Source organism: Bubalus kerabau, chromosome 15 (genome assembly GCF_029407905.1).
Source record: "Bubalus kerabau isolate K-KA32 ecotype Philippines breed swamp buffalo chromosome 15, PCC_UOA_SB_1v2, whole genome shotgun sequence".
Taxonomy (NCBI): domain Eukaryota; kingdom Metazoa; phylum Chordata; class Mammalia; order Artiodactyla; family Bovidae; genus Bubalus; species Bubalus kerabau.
In genome coordinates, this window is record NC_073638.1 from 22,410,858 (window position 1) to 22,427,843 (window position 16,986).

At 37.3% G+C, this 16,986-nt stretch overlaps 1 protein-coding gene across 1 annotated transcript; it reads left to right on the plus strand.

Annotated features, from left to right (window-relative positions):
• The first annotated feature begins 2,729 nt into the window (after positions 1-2,729).
• Positions 2,730-13,097, plus strand: TEX12 (testis expressed 12). The gene is made up of 5 exons (XM_055548014.1): positions 2,730-3,117; positions 5,108-5,186; positions 5,908-6,019; positions 6,110-6,161; positions 12,429-13,097. The coding sequence occupies exons 2-5, from the start codon at positions 5,124-5,126 to the stop codon at positions 12,571-12,573; spliced, it is 372 nt and encodes a 123-aa protein (XP_055403989.1). The 5' UTR covers positions 2,730-3,117; positions 5,108-5,123; the 3' UTR covers positions 12,574-13,097.
• Positions 13,098-16,986: the final 3,889 nt, after the last annotated feature.

Sequence of the window (16,986 nt, forward strand, 5' to 3'; positions counted from 1 at the left end):
GCAGTGAAACCTGAAACAAAGTGTCACAGAATAAGGATATTTCTTTTAATATAAAATCACGTTAATGAAATAATTTCTTCTGTTGCAGTTCTGGCCCTTCAAAGTTTGTACCTCTTTCCGAAGTACACCCAAACACTTAAAAAAAAAAAAAAAAACCTTGGTCAATCAGAAGCATTTTTCTCACATTAATTTTTCTCTTTTGAGACTTTCTATTCAGGCTTTAGCACATTTTCTCATCTAACTGGGCTGAATACCATGGGATGGCAGAAGCAGAACACGACTTAGCAAGTGAACAACGGTCATGAATAATCATCCCTAGGAGGGTTCAAGTCCTGTAATGTAATCACCCCACCTAAAATGAAACTGGTAAAGAGCAGAGTGTTACTATCACAGCCTTGAAAATAACTAACAGAAACAAAGTTTCTTAGCTAATTTTCTCTTGAACATGTGCTCAATTGTATTACCTTGCTAGCAAGGGAATTAGCAGTGATTTTTTTTTTGTTTGTTTTCGCTTTCTTTTTTTTTTTTTTTGCCAGTTCAGAGACTGTATGGAAACAGGAGTTCTAGAATTAGGAAACAAAACGTTTATAAAAACAGCTAGTTGAGGTGTTTTTGTTGTTGTGGCTTGTGTGTTTTTTTAATTGTCAACAAGATAGGGTTTTCATTTCATAACGTCAAAGAAACATTATGTCCACAGCAGTTATTACAAAGGAAGTCTAAGATAGGATGGTTGAGGGTGCTTGGTACAGTGATTATCAGAAGGGAAAAAAACACACTTAAGAAACCAATGCAATATTGTAAAGCAATTATTCTCCAATTAAAAATAAATAATAAAAAAAGAAGTGTATGATGGGATTTTGCTGGTGGTTCAGTGGTTAGGAATCTGCCTGCCCATGCAGGGAACAAGGTTTAATCCCTGGTTTGGGAAGACTGCACATGCCCTGAGGTAACTAAGCCTGTGCATACAGCTACTGAGTGCAGGCACCTAGAGCCTGTGCTTGGCAATGAGAAAAGCCACTGCAACAAGAAGCTCATGCACTGCAACTCCTGAGTAACCCCCAGTTGCTACAACTAGAGCAAGCCTGCACGCAGCAATGAAGACTCAGCACAGCCATACATAAATAAATACTTGTTAAAAACTTAAAGCGTATTACTAAAACTGATGACAGGTTTCATCCTCTGTGTTGTTGAGTCAATTAGCACAAAAGCATTAAGTAGAGTCAAACTGTGATTTAAATAAGCAGAACACCAAGCAAGTTCATTTTAAATGGCCCATTGCCAATTATTTCTCTCCAGTTGTAAAAGTGCATAATGCATAATTTACCCATTTCTTACTTTGGGGACAAGCATTTTTTTCTTTGACATAGAGCAACCCAAATGTCCTACCTACTTCATAGGGTTGTTTGTGAAAATTAAATGAGAGGATGATAGCTCTTTGAATATTTTAAACTGCTGGACAATTATAACCCTCTGCACCCTCGCATTTACTCTCACTCATGTAGTTTATATAATGGAAAAAAGATTTTAAAAAGAAAATGTCCATGGTATCCTTTTAATCCAATGTAAGCATTTATGTATTAGGTGGAATCATTTTTCTTAGCCCAGCGTGCTGCAGTCCATGGGGTCACAAAGAGTCGGTCACAACTGAGCTACTGAACAACAACACAAATTTTTCCTGGAAATATTTTAATAAGTACATAACTACCTGTTTGGCTATTATACAATGTGAAGACTGGGAGAGGAATTGGATCAGTATTTCTCAGACTTTTGGATTTAATGGACCATTAAGAATAATAACAACAGTAATGATAATAATGAAAAGACAAACATTGATTGGATAACTTTATATTTTACCAAGTAAGGGTATTAAATTTTTTTTTTAATTTTATATTTTTATTTCTTGAGAGGACACTTGAACACCAAAAAACTTAGGACATAGCATCAGAATGACAATGTTTCCCTTTATTTTTATCCCAAATAGGGAATGTTTCAATATACATTGCTACTAGGCCTAAGATGGTGATTAGAATCTTTAAAAAGACTTATCAATTGTGTTCAGTTGCACCTACTCTTTTTTCAATTCCACCGACTGTAGCCCTACAGTCTGCTCTGTCCATGGGATTTTCCAGGCAAGAGTACTCCAGTGGGTTGCCATTCAGCCGCACATAATCATGTGGTCCAGTTTTACTGAATGACTTACATTTCACAATAATAGCAACGCAAGGTAAACTAAGTTCCTTTTGCCTAGGAGTTGAAACAATCGGTTTTTCCACAAACAATAAATATATACACACAATACTTACAATTCTTTATAACAGCTAACATTTAAATAAGCCAAAGGGAGGAGGGGACACTAATAATATGTATGCATCAAGTATAATTTGCTAAGGTGCAAGATTGTTGACCTGGAATTTACAGGAAGTGTTATTGACCTTTGTTTTATGAGGTGATACGCTTTTTATTTTCCTTCACAACTGAACATTAAGTGTAGAATGTCTATCTTTTAAGTTGCAGGTCAAAGTCACATTAAAGCGCCCAATGAGAGTAAATGTCAAATACGTGAGCCACATGTGTTATAAAATATTTTTTTGGAAGCTGCCAATGAAGTCGACTAAACTGAACATCAAGAATGGAATTTTTAAAAAGACTATAATTCCCAAAGTTTGCTTGCACCAAAGAAAAGGAGGGCAAGGAACGGATGTTCTGGATACAGAAATCTCGGTTTGCTAAGCCACGAAAACTCAGGTTTATACCGTTCTGGCAAACAGACCATCTGGAACAGGATGTTACTTTTACTTGGAAAGTGGTGGTGGTGTGCTACTGTTTTGGGTTTCCTGTCTGAGGTTTCAAGAGGCTGGGACACACTGCCTTGCTCTGACAGTTCTTCCTTGGGCTTTCTTTTTGAGGAACCATCCTCAGATCTCCCCCTTCTTCTCTAGACAAGCACTGGGGAAGCGAGAGGAGTTTTGGCTCACGGAGGCTCCAAGCCGAAAGGCCTGCCGGGAAAAACCCCCTCTCAGTGGAGGCGGCGTGGGCGTGTCACGTGATCTGCGCGCTGCCTGCCGGGAAGGCCCACGCGGCAGCCTCCTCAGTCCCGCGCTTCGGCCTAGGAGGAAGGTACGGACACCCGACTGATGTTGGAGTAGGGCAGCGGGGGATGAACGCCCAAAGGGTGTTCATGTGAAGCGAGGCAGTGAGAGGGGGATGCTTCCTCGCAGGGTCTCGAGTGGGACTGAAACGGTTGTGGGGAGGAACGGGGAGGTGGGGTGGGTGGTGAGAAGCGAGGTAGGTGTGGTGGCCTGAGGGCCCCGGTGGGAAGAAAGAGAGGGTGAGGAGAAAACGATTGCTTAAGGCCGAAAGGTAGTACTTGGTAATGACGATGGCACCAACGCGTCAGGTTGCACAGCCAGGGTCCGGGGCTGTGAACGGTTATATGTTGAAGGCGGAGGCCCAGTCTCTTGACCAGGTTCAGCTGAGGCCTTTAAAGTTAAAGTAGTGAAAGTGTTAGGCGCTCAGTCACGTTGGACTCTTTGCGACCTCATGGACTTTCGCCCCCCAGACTCCTCGCTCCATGGGATTCTCCAGGCAAGAATACTGGAGTGGGTTGCCAGTTCCTCCTCCAGCTTATCTTCTTGACCTAGGGATGCAACACAGGGTTCCTGCATTGCAGGCAGATTCTTTATCTTCTGAGCCACCAGGGAAGCCCAAAACTGTGACAGAAAAAGTCATCTGTTTTTTTACAGAAGCGGCATTACCTAATTATAAGTTTTGATTTGATATATATGCACGTTCTTTGAGTGAGGCGAGAAGAGGTGTAAAAGGGAAGAGAAAGAGGAAGGGAGACGAGAACAAATCTCATGTTGGCTTCCCTGAAACAGTCTCAAACATCCCAAGGCAAAGCGAGCACTACTGTGCATGTGTAGTATTTTTTTTTTTTTTAACACATTAATGTTATAGCGCTTAAGTTTACATATTAGAAGGATACTGACAGCAGTGTAGAAGCACAGTTTGGAGTTTGCCGATTGCTGCTGTCTTTCTGTCATATATATGATTCTTAAATATGACTAAGCAAACAGATTCATTACAATATTCCAGGTCCACATAGTTTCTCAAAAAGCAAGCAAATTGATAACTTGAGTGTTGACAGGAATTCTCATCTATTAAGATGAAGAGATTATATCATTCTAGGTTTCAACATTTTCCAAGTTTAATCTTTCAGGCTCACAGGGTAATTATCTAAAGAATTTTTGAGAAAGCAATTTAAAACTAAAATTTAATGCTATATGAAGGTAAGATAGGACGGTAGAAAGAGAAGTCTCTTTTAGACTACACGAGATCTTGGTTCTTCTAGTCTGGCCTAATTTTACATGTTTGCATTTGGTCAGCTACCTCTGCCTCTGTTTTTTCACATCTGTAAAACTGAGATTGAATTAGATGGAACTATAGGATTTTTTAGGCTTCCCTGGTGGCTCAGTGGTAAAGAATCCGCCTGCCAATGAAGGAGGTGCCGGTTTGATCTGTGGGTCAAAGATCAAACTGTGGGTCCGGAAGATCCCCTGGAGAAGGCAATGGCAGCCCACTCCAGTATTCTTCCCCGGAAATCCCATGGACAGAGGAGCCTGGCTGGCTAAAAAGTCCATGGGGTCTTGAAAGTCTCAAACACAAATTAGCGACTAAACAACCAGTCAGCAAGATTTGTTTCAACATTAAGATTTTGTGAAGGCAGAAAAGTATTTAATGAATCCCGAAACAAAGTAGAAAGTGCCAAAAGAGACTAGTGTGATTGTAGAAGGAGTAGGAGAAAATCACAGGACTGGTAGGCTGGCCCCAGGTGCTCTACCACACAATTTGAACTTCTTCTGGAGCAATGAATGGTCAAGGAAAGGTTCTTTTGAGTGTAGGAATGCAGTAATCGGAGTTTTGAAAGATTGCTCAAAGCAATTGGTAGGATGGAACAGAGGAGGGATAATTTGAGTAGTCTAGGTAAGTGATGAATAATTAGAGGCTAAACTAACAGTGACAGGAGGAGTGGAAAGACAGGGAAGGATTCAAGAGAGCTGTATTGTGGAGTTTGCACCTAAAATTGGCATTGCTCTAAACTTTGCAGTTCCTGCCTCCAGAATATGATGGCAAGTCAACTTGTAAAACCTGATACTAGAAATTGCAAGAGACCAAGAGAGTTAGAGGTAATCTTTATGCTTATGGAACTTTACTCTTTTATATACTTCTCAAATTTCTTCGTTTAAGATATTTCTGTTGATAAATGGAATTTAATGTCTTCATATTCCCAGAGCTGGTGGTGTCCCAGCAGGAACTATGTTGATTCCAGCGGCCTTTTCACTAAGTATAGGCTTCCAGGAAACTAGTGGGAGGTTTCTTTGTGGTAATTTGTGATCTAGAGACAGAAGTGGGCGCATGACTTTTGATATGTAGGACTTTAATTAAGTAATTATTTTGATATATATTAATAAATAGGATACTTAGGTACTATACCTACTGATATTTTTTGAAAAAGAGTACTATATCCTGCCATTCTTCACTGCTGCCCCTACCAATTGATCGGTTTTACATTTGAGACATTATTTGTTCCCTTAAAGATTATGTTAGCTTGCAAAAATTTGCAAGCATATGGCTGTTACCCAAATGAAAGTTTTGCTCTTTTGCTATGGCAGCATCTGCTGTCTCAAGATACAGGAAACTTTTTCATCAGGGGATTAATAGCATTTTCAAAGTCTAATATAAATTTACAATAAAATGAACAAGTGATTATTAGGCCTACATTTCCAGCATGTTTGCTTTTTTCTGAGAGATGTTTTATTTGCTTTTCTTTTTTTTTTTTTAACAGAATGTGTATATCTTAAGGATCTTATTAACTGTTTGCCTATTTCCTTTACTTTCTTATATTAGCCTCAAATGCCAGATAGTCCACAGCTGTCCTCTCTTGGAAAATCAGATTCTTCTTTGTCTGAAAGCTCTGGACTATTTTATAAAGATGAAGCTCTGGAGAAAGACTTGAATGGTGATGTGTAAAATGCTTATATTTCTATATATTGATTTTATAATATGGAAACTTTATTATAGTTCATAACTTAGTGATTTTTTTAAACAGATATGAGCAAGGAAATTAATCTAATGCTGTCAACATATGCAAAGATCTTAAGGCAAGTACTTATGGTATATTCTTTTTTTTTTTTTTTTAATTTTATTTTATTTTTAAACTTTACATAACTGTATTAGTTTTGCCAAATATCAAAATGAATCTGCCACAGGTATACATGTGTTCCCCATCCTGAACCCTCCTCCCTCCTCCCTCCCCATTCCATCCCTCTGGGTCGTCCCAGTGCACCAGCCCCTAGCATCCAGTATCGTGCATCGAACCTGGACTGGCAACTCATTTCATACATGATATTTTACATGTTTCAATGCCATTCTCCCAAATCTTCCCACCCTCTCCCTCTCCCAGAGAGTCCATAAGACTGTTCTATACATCAGTGTCTCTTTTGCTGTCTCGTACACAGGGTTATTGTTACCATCTTTCTAAATTCCATATATATGCGTTAGTATACTGTATTGGTGTTTTTCTTTCTGGCTTACTTCACTCTGTATAATAGGCTCCAGTTTCATCCACCTCATTAGAACTGATTCAAATGTATTCTTTTTAATGGCTGAATAATACTCCATTGTGTATATGTACCACACCTTTCTTATCCATTCATCTGCTGATGGACATCTAGGTTGCTTCCATGTCCTGGCTATTATAAACAGTGCTGCGATGAACATTGGGGTACACGTGTCTCTTTCCCTTCTGGTTTCCTCAGTGTGTATGCCCAGCAGTGGGATTGCTGGATCATAAGGCAGGTCTATTTCCAGTTTTTTAAGGAAACTCCACACTGTTCTCCATAGTGGCATTCCCACTAGTTTGCATTCCCACCAACAGTGTAAGAGGGTTCCCTTTTCTCCACACCCTCTCCAGCATTTATTACTTGTAGACTTTTGGATCGCAGCCATTCTGACTGGTGTGAAATGGTACCTCATAGTGGTTTTGATTTGCATTTCTCTGATAATGAGTGATGTTGAGCATCTTTTCATGTGTTTGTTAGCCATCTGGATGTCTTCTTTGGAGAAATGTCTATTTAGTTCTTTGGCCCATTTTTTGATTGGGTCATTTATTTTTCTGGAGTTGAGCTGTAGGAGTTGCTTGTAATTTCTCGAGATTAGTTGTTTGTCAGTTGCTTCATTTGCTATTATCTTCTCCCATTCTGAAGGCTGTCTTTTCACCTTGCTAATAGTTTCCTTTGATGTGCAGAAGCTTTTAAGGTTAATTAGGTCCCATTTGTTTATTTTTGCTTTTATTTCCAATATTCTGGGAGGTGGGTCATAGAGGATCCTGCTGTGATGTATGTCAGAGAGTGTTTTGCCTATGTTCTCCTCTAGGAGTTTTATAGTTTCTGGTCTTACGTTTAGATCTTTAATCCATTTTGAGTTTATTTTTGTGTATGGTGTTAGAAAGTGTTCTAATTTCATTCTTTTACAAGTGGTTGACCAGAGTTCCCAGCACCACTTGTTAAAGAGATTGTCTTTAATCCATTGTATATTCTTGCCTCCTTTGTCAAAGATAAGGTGTCCATATGTGCGTGGATTTATCTCTGGGCTTTCTATTTTGTTCCATTGATCTATATTTCTGTCTTTGTGCCAGTACCATACTGTCTTGATAACTGTGGCTTTGTAGTAGAGCCTGAAGTCAGGTAGGTTGATTCCTCCAGTTCCATTCTTCTTTCTCAAGATCGCTTTGGCTATTCGAGGTTTTTTGTGTTTCCGTACAAATTGTGAAATTATTTGTTCTAGCTCTGTGAAGAATGCTGTTGGTAGCTTGATAGGGATTGCATTGAATCTATAGATTGCTTTGGGTAGTATACTCATTTTCACTATATTGATTCTTCCAATCCATGAACATGGTATATTTCTCCATCTGTTAGTGTCCTCTTTGATTTCTTTCACCAGTGTTTTATAGTTTTCTATATATAGGTCTTTAGATTCTTTAGGTAGATATATTCCTAAGTATTTTATTCTTTCTGTTGCAATGGTGAATGGAATTGTTTCCTTAATTTCTCTTTCTGTTTTCTCATTATTAGTGTATAGGAATGCAAGGGATTTCTGTGTGTTGATTTTATATCCTGCAACTTTACTATAACCATTGATTAGTTCTAGTAATTTTCTGGTGGAGTCTTTAGGGTTTTCTATGTAGAGGATCATGTCATCTGCAAACAGTGAGAGCTTTACTTCTTCTTTTCCAATTTGGATTCCTTTTATTTCTTTTTCTGCTCTGATTGCTGTGGCCAAAACTTCCAAAACTATGTTGAATAGTAATGGTGAAAGTGGGTACCCTTGTCTTGTTCCTGACTTTAGAGGAAATGCTTTCAATTTTTCACCATTGAGGATAATGTTTGCTGTGGGTTTGTCATATATAGCTTTTATTATGTTGAGGTATGTTCCTTCTATTCCTGCTTTCTGGAGAGTTTTTATCATAAAAGGATGTTGAATTTTGTCAAAGGCTTTCTCTGCATCTATTGAGATAATCATATGGTTTTTATTTTTCAATTTGTTAATGTGGTGTATTACATTGATTGATTTGTGGATATTGAAGAATCCTCGCATCCCTGGGATAAAGCCCACTTGGTCCTGGTGTATGATCTTTTTAATGTGTTGTTGGATTCTGATTGCTAGAATTTTGTTAAGGATTTTTGCATCTATGTTCATCAGTGATATTGGCCTGTAGTTTTCTTTTTTTGTGGGATCTTTGTCAGGTTTTGGTATTAGGGTGATGGTGGCCTCATAGAATGAGTTTGGAAGTTTACCATCCTCTGCAATTTTCTGGAAGGGTTTGAGCAGGATAGGTGTTAGCTCTTCTCTAAATTTTTGGTAGAATTCAGCTGTGAAGCCGTCTGGACCTGAGCTTTTGTTTGCTGGAAGATTTTTTATTACAGTTTCAATTTCCATGCTTGTGATGGGTCTGTTAAGATTTTCTATTTCTTCCTGGTCCAGTTTTGGAAAGTTGTACTTTTCTAAGAATTTGTCCATTTCTTCCTCGTTGTCCATTTTATTGGCATATAATTGTTGATAGTAGTCTCTTATGATCCTTTGTATTTCTGTGTTGTCTGTTGTGATCTCTCCATTTTCATTTCTAATTTTATTGATTTGATTTTTCTCCCTTTGTTTCTTGATGAGTCTGGCTAATGGTTTGTCAATTTTATTTATCCTTTCAAAGAACCAGCTTTTGGTTTTGTTGATTTTTGCTATGATCTCTTTTGTTTCTTTTGCGTTTATTTCTGCTCTAATTTTTAAGATTTCTTTCCTTCTACTAACCCTGGGGTTCTTCATTTCTTCCTTTTCTAGTTGCTTTAGGTGTAGAGTTAGGTTATTTATTTGACTTTTTTCTTGTTTCTTGAGGTGTGCCTGTATTGCTATGAACTTTCCCCTTAGGACTGCTTTTACCGTGTCCCACAGGTTTTGGGTTGTTGTGTTTTCATTTTCATTCGTTTCTATGCAAATTTTGATTTCTTTTTTGATTTCTTCTGTGATTTGTTGGTTATTCAGCAGCGTGTTGTTCAGCCTCCATATGTTGGATTTTTTAATAGTTTTTCTCCTGTAATTGAGATCTAATCTTACTGCATTGTGGTCAGAAAAGATGCTTGGAATGATTTCTATTTTTTTGAATTTACCAAGGCTAGCTTTATGGCCCAGGATGTGATCTATCCTGGAGAAGGTTCCATGTGCGCTTGAGAAGAAGGTGAAATTCATTGTTTTGGGATGAAATGTCCTATAGATATCAATTAGGTCTAACCGGTCTATTGTATCATTTAAAGTTTGTGTTTCCTTGTTAATTTTCTGTTTAGTTGATCTATCCATAGGTGTGAGTGGGGTATTAAAGTCTCCCACTATTATTGTGTTGTTGTTAATTTCTCCTTTCATACTTGTTAGCATTTGTCTTACATACTGCGGTGCTCCCGTGTTGGGTGCATATATATTTATAATTGTTATATCTTCTTCTTGGATTGATCCTTTGATCATTATGTAGTGACCTTCTTTGTCTCTTTTCACAGTCTTTGTTTTAAAGTCTATTTTATCTGATATGAGTATTGCTACTCCTGTTTTCTTTTGGTCCCTATTTGCATGGAAAATCTTTTTCCAGCCCTTCACTTTCAGTCTGTATGTGTCCCCTGTTTTGAGGTGGGTCTCTTGTAGACAACATATGTAGGGGTCTTGTTTTTGTATCCATTCAGCCAGTCTTTGTCTTTTGGTTGGGGCATTCAACCCATTTACATTTAAGGTAATTACTGATAAGTATGACCCCGTTGCCATTTACTTTATTGTTTTGGGTTCGAATTTATGCACCATTTTTGTGTTTCCTGTCTAGAGAATATCCTTTAGTATTTGTTGGAGAGCTGGTTTGGTGGTGCAGAATTCTCTCAGCTTTTGCTTGTCTGAAAAGCTTTTGATTTCTCCTTCATACTTGAATGAGATCCTTGCTGGGTACAATAATCTGGGCTGTAGGTTATTTTCTTTCATCATTTTAAATATGTCTTGCCATTCCCTCCTGGCTTGAAGAGTTTCTATTGAAAGATCAGCTGTTATCCTTATGGGTATTCCCTTGTGTGTTATTTGTTGTTTTTCCCTTGCTGCTTTTAATATTTGTTCTTTGTGTTTGATCTTTGTTAATTTGATTACTATGTGTCTTGGGGTGTTTCGCCTTGGGTTTATCCTGTTTGGGACTCTCTGGGTTTCTTGGACTTGGGTGATTATTTCCTTCCCCATTTTAGGGAAGTTTTCAACTATTATCTCCTCAAGTATTTTCTCATGGTCTTTCTTTTTGTCTTCTTCTTCTGGGACCCCTATGATTCGAATGTTGTAGCATTTAATATTGTCCTGGAGGTCTCTGAGATTGTCCTCATTTCTTTTAATTCGTTTTTCTTTTGTCCTCTCTGATTCATTTATTTCTACCATTCTATCTTCTAATTCACTAATCCTATCTTCTGCCTCTGTTATTCTACTATTTGTTGCCTCCAGAGTGTTTTTGATCTCATTTATTGCATTATTCATTATATATTGACTCTTTTTTATTTCTTCTAAATCCTTGTTAAACCTTTCTTGCATCTTCTCAATCCTTGCCTCCAGGCTATTTATCTGTGATTCCATTTTAATTTCAAGATTTTGGATCAATTTCACTATCATTATTCGGAATTCTTTATCAGGTAGATTCCCTATCTCTTCCTCTTTTGTTTGGTTTGGTGGGCATTTATCCTGTTCCTTTATCTGCTGGCTATTCCTCTGTCTCTTCATCTTGTTTAAATTGCTGAGTTTGGGGTGTCCTTTCTGTATTCTGGCAGTTTGTGGAGTTCTCTTTATTGTGGCGTTTCCTCGCTGTGTGTGGGTTTGTACAGGTGGCTTGTCAAGGTTTCCTGGTTAGGGAAGCTTGTGTTGATGTTCTGGTGGATGGAGCTGTATTTCTTCTCTCTCCTTTCGAAGAGTTGGGCTGCTTTTCTGGGTGCCTGATGTCCTCTGCCGGCATTCAGAAGTTGTTTTGTGGAATTTACTCGACGTTTAAATGCTCTTTTGATGAATTTGTGGGGGAGAAAGTGTTCTCCCCGTCCTACTCCTCCGCCATCTTGGCTCCTCCTCCTGGTATATTCTTTTGAGTCTTTATTTTAGACATAGAAGTTTTTTTCTGGAAGCTCCATAATGGGAAGTTTAGCTCAGGGTCTAAAAAACCTATCTGGTAATTATAATTTAAAAATTTTTTATTCTACCTCAGTTTCTTAGATTAGCTGGTTATTTTCAAAGACTAACTTTTCCATTAAATATCTTTTGTTTTGATACTCTCAGAGCTGAAATGAGGCTGGATATATTTTGTTTTCTAATTAGATGATAAAACACTTAGAATTTTATGAAAACATTTTGAGAAAAAATACCATTTGGTGAAGTTAACCATTATAATAGAGTGATACTGAAGATAAATATTTATATTTATGAAATATTAAACATTATCAATCTATATTAGAAGGCTGAATTTAAGTATTCTATTGACCTGAAACTGTCATATTTTATAAGGTGTTTTTTTAGAGAACTACTGAGCAGTCACTGTTTTGAATAATGTTTGTGTGGCTGTTAAAATAATGTATGTAGTTTAATATTAGAATTATAATGTATAAGATACACATTCTGCTGTGTCAAGGGACTTTGAGTAGTCAAAAATATTTGTGGAACTAATTTAACATACTGAATAGTGTTGGTAAATTAATGAAGCCAACTACTGTACAAAGCCATTTAAATGAAATAGCTGACAAATATAGCATAATAAAGCACATCATTTTGATGGTGTGTCTAGATATTATGACTGTTTGGTTTAACATAAAACCTTTTTTTCCCCTTAGTGAGAGAGCAGCAGTAGATGCGTCTTATATTGACGAGATAGATGGACTCTTCAAAGAAGCCAATACTATCGAAAACTTTCTAATACAGAAGAGAGAGCTCCTGAGACAGAGGCTTACAGTGATTGCAAACACTCTACACAGATAAAATTGTGTACTTAAAATAAGCTGAGAATTTAAGCTCATTATTGTTTTAATGAAAGAATGACATTTGTGCTCTGAATGTGCTCTAGTTGTTAAAAAAAAGTATACCTTAAATGTAGAAGGGAAAACTTCTTAAATTTCTCTTCTAGATTTAAAAGTATTAAGCTGGACATTAATATGAAGTATGTAGCTTTTCTTTTGAAGTCTAATATTTGGCGTATTTTGTAAAAGTGTAAACTTTAAATTTTTTCTTAAACATCCTAGCCTTTCTTAAATTTCTAAGAGACGACTCAGTGGATTAATTTGATAATATTTAACAATATTGTACTTTTTCTTTTAGAATATTATGTTTAAATAGTACATAGAGATTTAAAGTGTCTTTCACAGTTAGAATTGTAAAGAAATTAAAACCCAAAAGTAATCTGTCCAGTGTCTCAATATGTAAACTGTGCTATTGCTATTTAATGTTACCATATGATTATTTTCACTAATATTATTATACAATGCTAATAAAAGTTTGTTTTATTATCATGTTGTTTTTATTATCATATGTTAGAGAAGGAAATGGCAACCCACTCCAGTATTCTTGTCTGGAAAATCCCATGGACAGAGGAGCCTGGTGGGCTACAGTTCATGGGGTCACAAAGAGTTGGACATGACTCAGCGACTGAGCACAATAAAAATTTGGTTTCAAATTACTATCTTGTGGTAAAATAAAAACTAGAAATTTGTAACCATAACTTTATATGAATTGACTTTTTTACACATTAATAGTATCAATAGTGCAGTTAATGAAGTATATTTAGAAGCCTTAGCAAGCTGTGTGGTATGGGATAAAGATTAGTGGTCCAAAAGTAAAGAGATTGGTTAAACAAGTTAGCCTTAGCGAGTCATTTCAGTCCTGTTATAATTCAAGAATTGAATTTGGACTAGGAAATCGCTAATATTTTTCTAGCAAAAAAATCCTCCCTTTGGGGAGAGTTTGCGAAGAATGGATACATGTATATCTGTGGCCCAGTCCCTTCACTGTTCACCTGAAACTCACATTATTAATCAGCTATACTCCAATACAAAACAAAAACTATTTTAAAAAAAATCTACATTGTTGGAAGTTACTATGACTTTAATGAAAACTTTTAATATGTTATATATAATTTATATAATAACTGTATTGATCAGATTTTTAAAAATCACAACACTCACTGTTTATATGGACAATTCTATCTATTATATGTGTATTTTGCCTATATAAGTTATCACAAATTTGGATATATATATTTAGACAGTACCACAGGGAATTTGGTATTTGTCAGGTGGACAGCAGGGATTCCCTGCTGGCTCAGACGGTAAAGCGTCTGCCCGCAATGCAGGAGACCTGGGTTCGATCCCTGGAGAGGGAAATGGCAACCCACTCCAGTACTCTTGCCCAGAAAATTCCATGGATGGAGGAGCCTGGTAGCCTACAGTCCATGGGGTCGCAAAGAGTCGGACACGACAGCGACCTCACTCACTCACTTAGGTGGACAGCATGTTTGCCCTGCTGCCTTCTAAATGTTAAAATCTCATTTCATCAATTACTACCTTAAGGCATATATACCATGTAAGATAAATATTCATACAAGAAAGAATTGAAAACAATAATGTAATATTTACTAAGTATATTGGTTACAGTGGAAAAATTATTTGGCTCATAGGCAGATATCTTAATGGCACAGGATAGGTTGGAGATCAGTAAAGATTAGAAATAGGATTTTAAAAACTAAATGCAACAGGATGACTACATTTGAGTTGGTATGACAAATCTGCTGGATTTTGAGTTATCCTGTTGCCTTACAGAGTTCTTTAACTGTGAAAATGACTGCTAACTTTGGGCAGAAGCTAGCAACATTAAGAAATGTTCTTGAGTTATTTTTTCTTAAATATTAATGTAAAAGATAAGGCTAGCATTGTTTCAGAGTAGATTTTGATTTCATATTATATTTATTATACCTTTTTTTTTCTTTTTGCTGTGGCATATGGGATCTTAGTTCCCTGACCAGGGATGAAACCATGCCTCCTGCATAGGAAGTGCGGAGGCTTAACCACAGGACGGCCAGGGAAGCTCCAATATTTGTTATATCTTAATAGGGTCACCATTGCTCAGTATCTGGTTCTTTCCTGTGCAGGTTAAATTTGATCATTTCATTGGGTATGTGTTTAAGACTAGGGAATGACTTTTAGTCACAATGTTATTTACTGGTCAGAACAGACACCTCCTAGGGAAGAAGTTCTTGAAAGTCTAAATAAGGCTTATTTTTTAATCAAACTTGATATCTTTGGTACCATCCACATGAGAATAATTGATTATCTTACAACTGGAAATATGCTATTGCAGGAATATATTTGCCCTTTAATTTACACTTATCACTCATTTCAGTAAAATGTAAGTTTATATGTTATTTTTCAATAATTACAAATCAAAATATATATTGAATTTCTTTATATTATGATCTGCTAGACACTGTAGGAAGTACAGAACTCTTTGTTCTCCCTTCTGACAAGTTTAACCACTCCTTTTTTTAAATTTTAAATTTATTTATTTTAATTGGAGGCTAATTACAATATTGTAGTGGTTTTTGCCATACATTGACATGAATCAGCCACGGGCGTACATGTGTTCCCCATCCTGAACCCCCCTCCCACCTCCCTCTCCATCCCATCCCTCAGGGTAATCCCAGTGCACCAGCCCGGAGCACCTTGTCTCTTGCATTGAGGGAAGGAGTGGCACAATGAAATTGATACCCTGGGTCAGCTGACTTAATCAGTGGACAGATCTGAAAGAGGAAAGTTTAGAGAGGGGGACCACTATTGGTGGTCAAATTTCAGTATTTCAAACAGCAACTTATCATAAACAGGTTGTAGGGATACTTGTCCTGAAAATGAGACTAAGAGAGATTGTACATGTTTTGAACCCCACCCCCCCCAACTGGGCTGGCGATCTGTTTCATATATGATAATATACATGTTTCAATGCTATTCTCTCAAAACATCCCACCCTCGCCTTTTCCCACAGAGTCCAAAAGACTGTTCTTTACATCTGTGTCTCTTTTGCTGTCTCGTATATAGGGTCATTGTTACCATCTTTCTAAATTCCATATATATGCTTTAATATACTGTATTGGTGTTTTTCTTTCTGATTTACTTCACTGCTTAATAGGCTCCAGTTTTATCCACCTTATTAGAACTGATTCAAAGGCATTCTATATAATGGCTGTAACCACTTCTTTCTTAAAATACACTTACATGTCTTTGCTAGGAGGACATGATATGTCAGTGTTAAAAGTATTTCCTGGAACACCAGGAATCCCCTGGTGTTCCAGTGGATAAGAATCCACCTGCCAATGCAGGAGACACGGGTTCAGTTGCTGGTCCAGGAAGATTCCACATGTTATGGAGCAGTTAAGCCCGTGTACCACCACTACTGAGCCTACATACAGGCCGTAACTACTGAAGCCCATGTGCCTAGAGCTTATGTTCCACAACAAGGGAAGTCACCGCAATGAGAAGCTCATGCACTGCAACTAGAGAAAGCCCGTGTGCAACAACGAAGACCCAGTGCAGTCATAAATAAATTCTGTGGCACTGCTATTAACTCCTTTTAAGTGGGAGTTATTGGAGGGCTTTGGCAAGGGGATCACAGAGAAAGATTTTGAAATGGGTTTTTGAAAAGGAAAGAGGGAGGGTATTTCAGGCAGGGAAAAGTTTGTTTAAAGGCACAGAAGAATAAAAACACTTGGCAAATCATTTTACTGGACTGAGAATTCACAAAAGGGAATAGTGTATCATCTACACTGCTAGAGAGCAGGATAGAATCTGTTCTCAATTTGTAGCACAGTATTAGATAGATTGGAGCTCAGAAATATTTGTTATATTACTAAAATGATGTATGGTTATTCGTTTTTAAGGGTATACCTTCACAGGGCTTTATTCATATTAGATTGTTGAGTTTGTTCTGTAAATTAAGTGAATAGGAAACGAAAGATGAAATGCTAGAAGGGCAGAAAGACAAAGGATGAAAGGTAGATTGTGGCCAGATTGGAGAGTCTTGTTGACAGACTAAATTTGGACTTTATTCTGTAAAGGAAATCTGAATCATTCAGAGGGAAGTAGTGGCACAATGAAATTGATACCCTGGGTCAACTGATTTAATCAGTGGCCAGATTTGAAAGAGAAAAGTTTAGAGAGGGAAACCACTATTGGTGGTCCAATTTCAATATTTCAAGCAGCAACTTATCATAAACAGGTTGTAGGGATACTAGTCCTGAAAAGGAGACTAAGAGAGATTGTACCTGTTTTGCAGCCCCACCCCTTAATCCCCAACCCCACCCCTTCCTATTATGTCAGTGAGCCAGGGACAGCCCAGGAAGTGAGTTTTTGA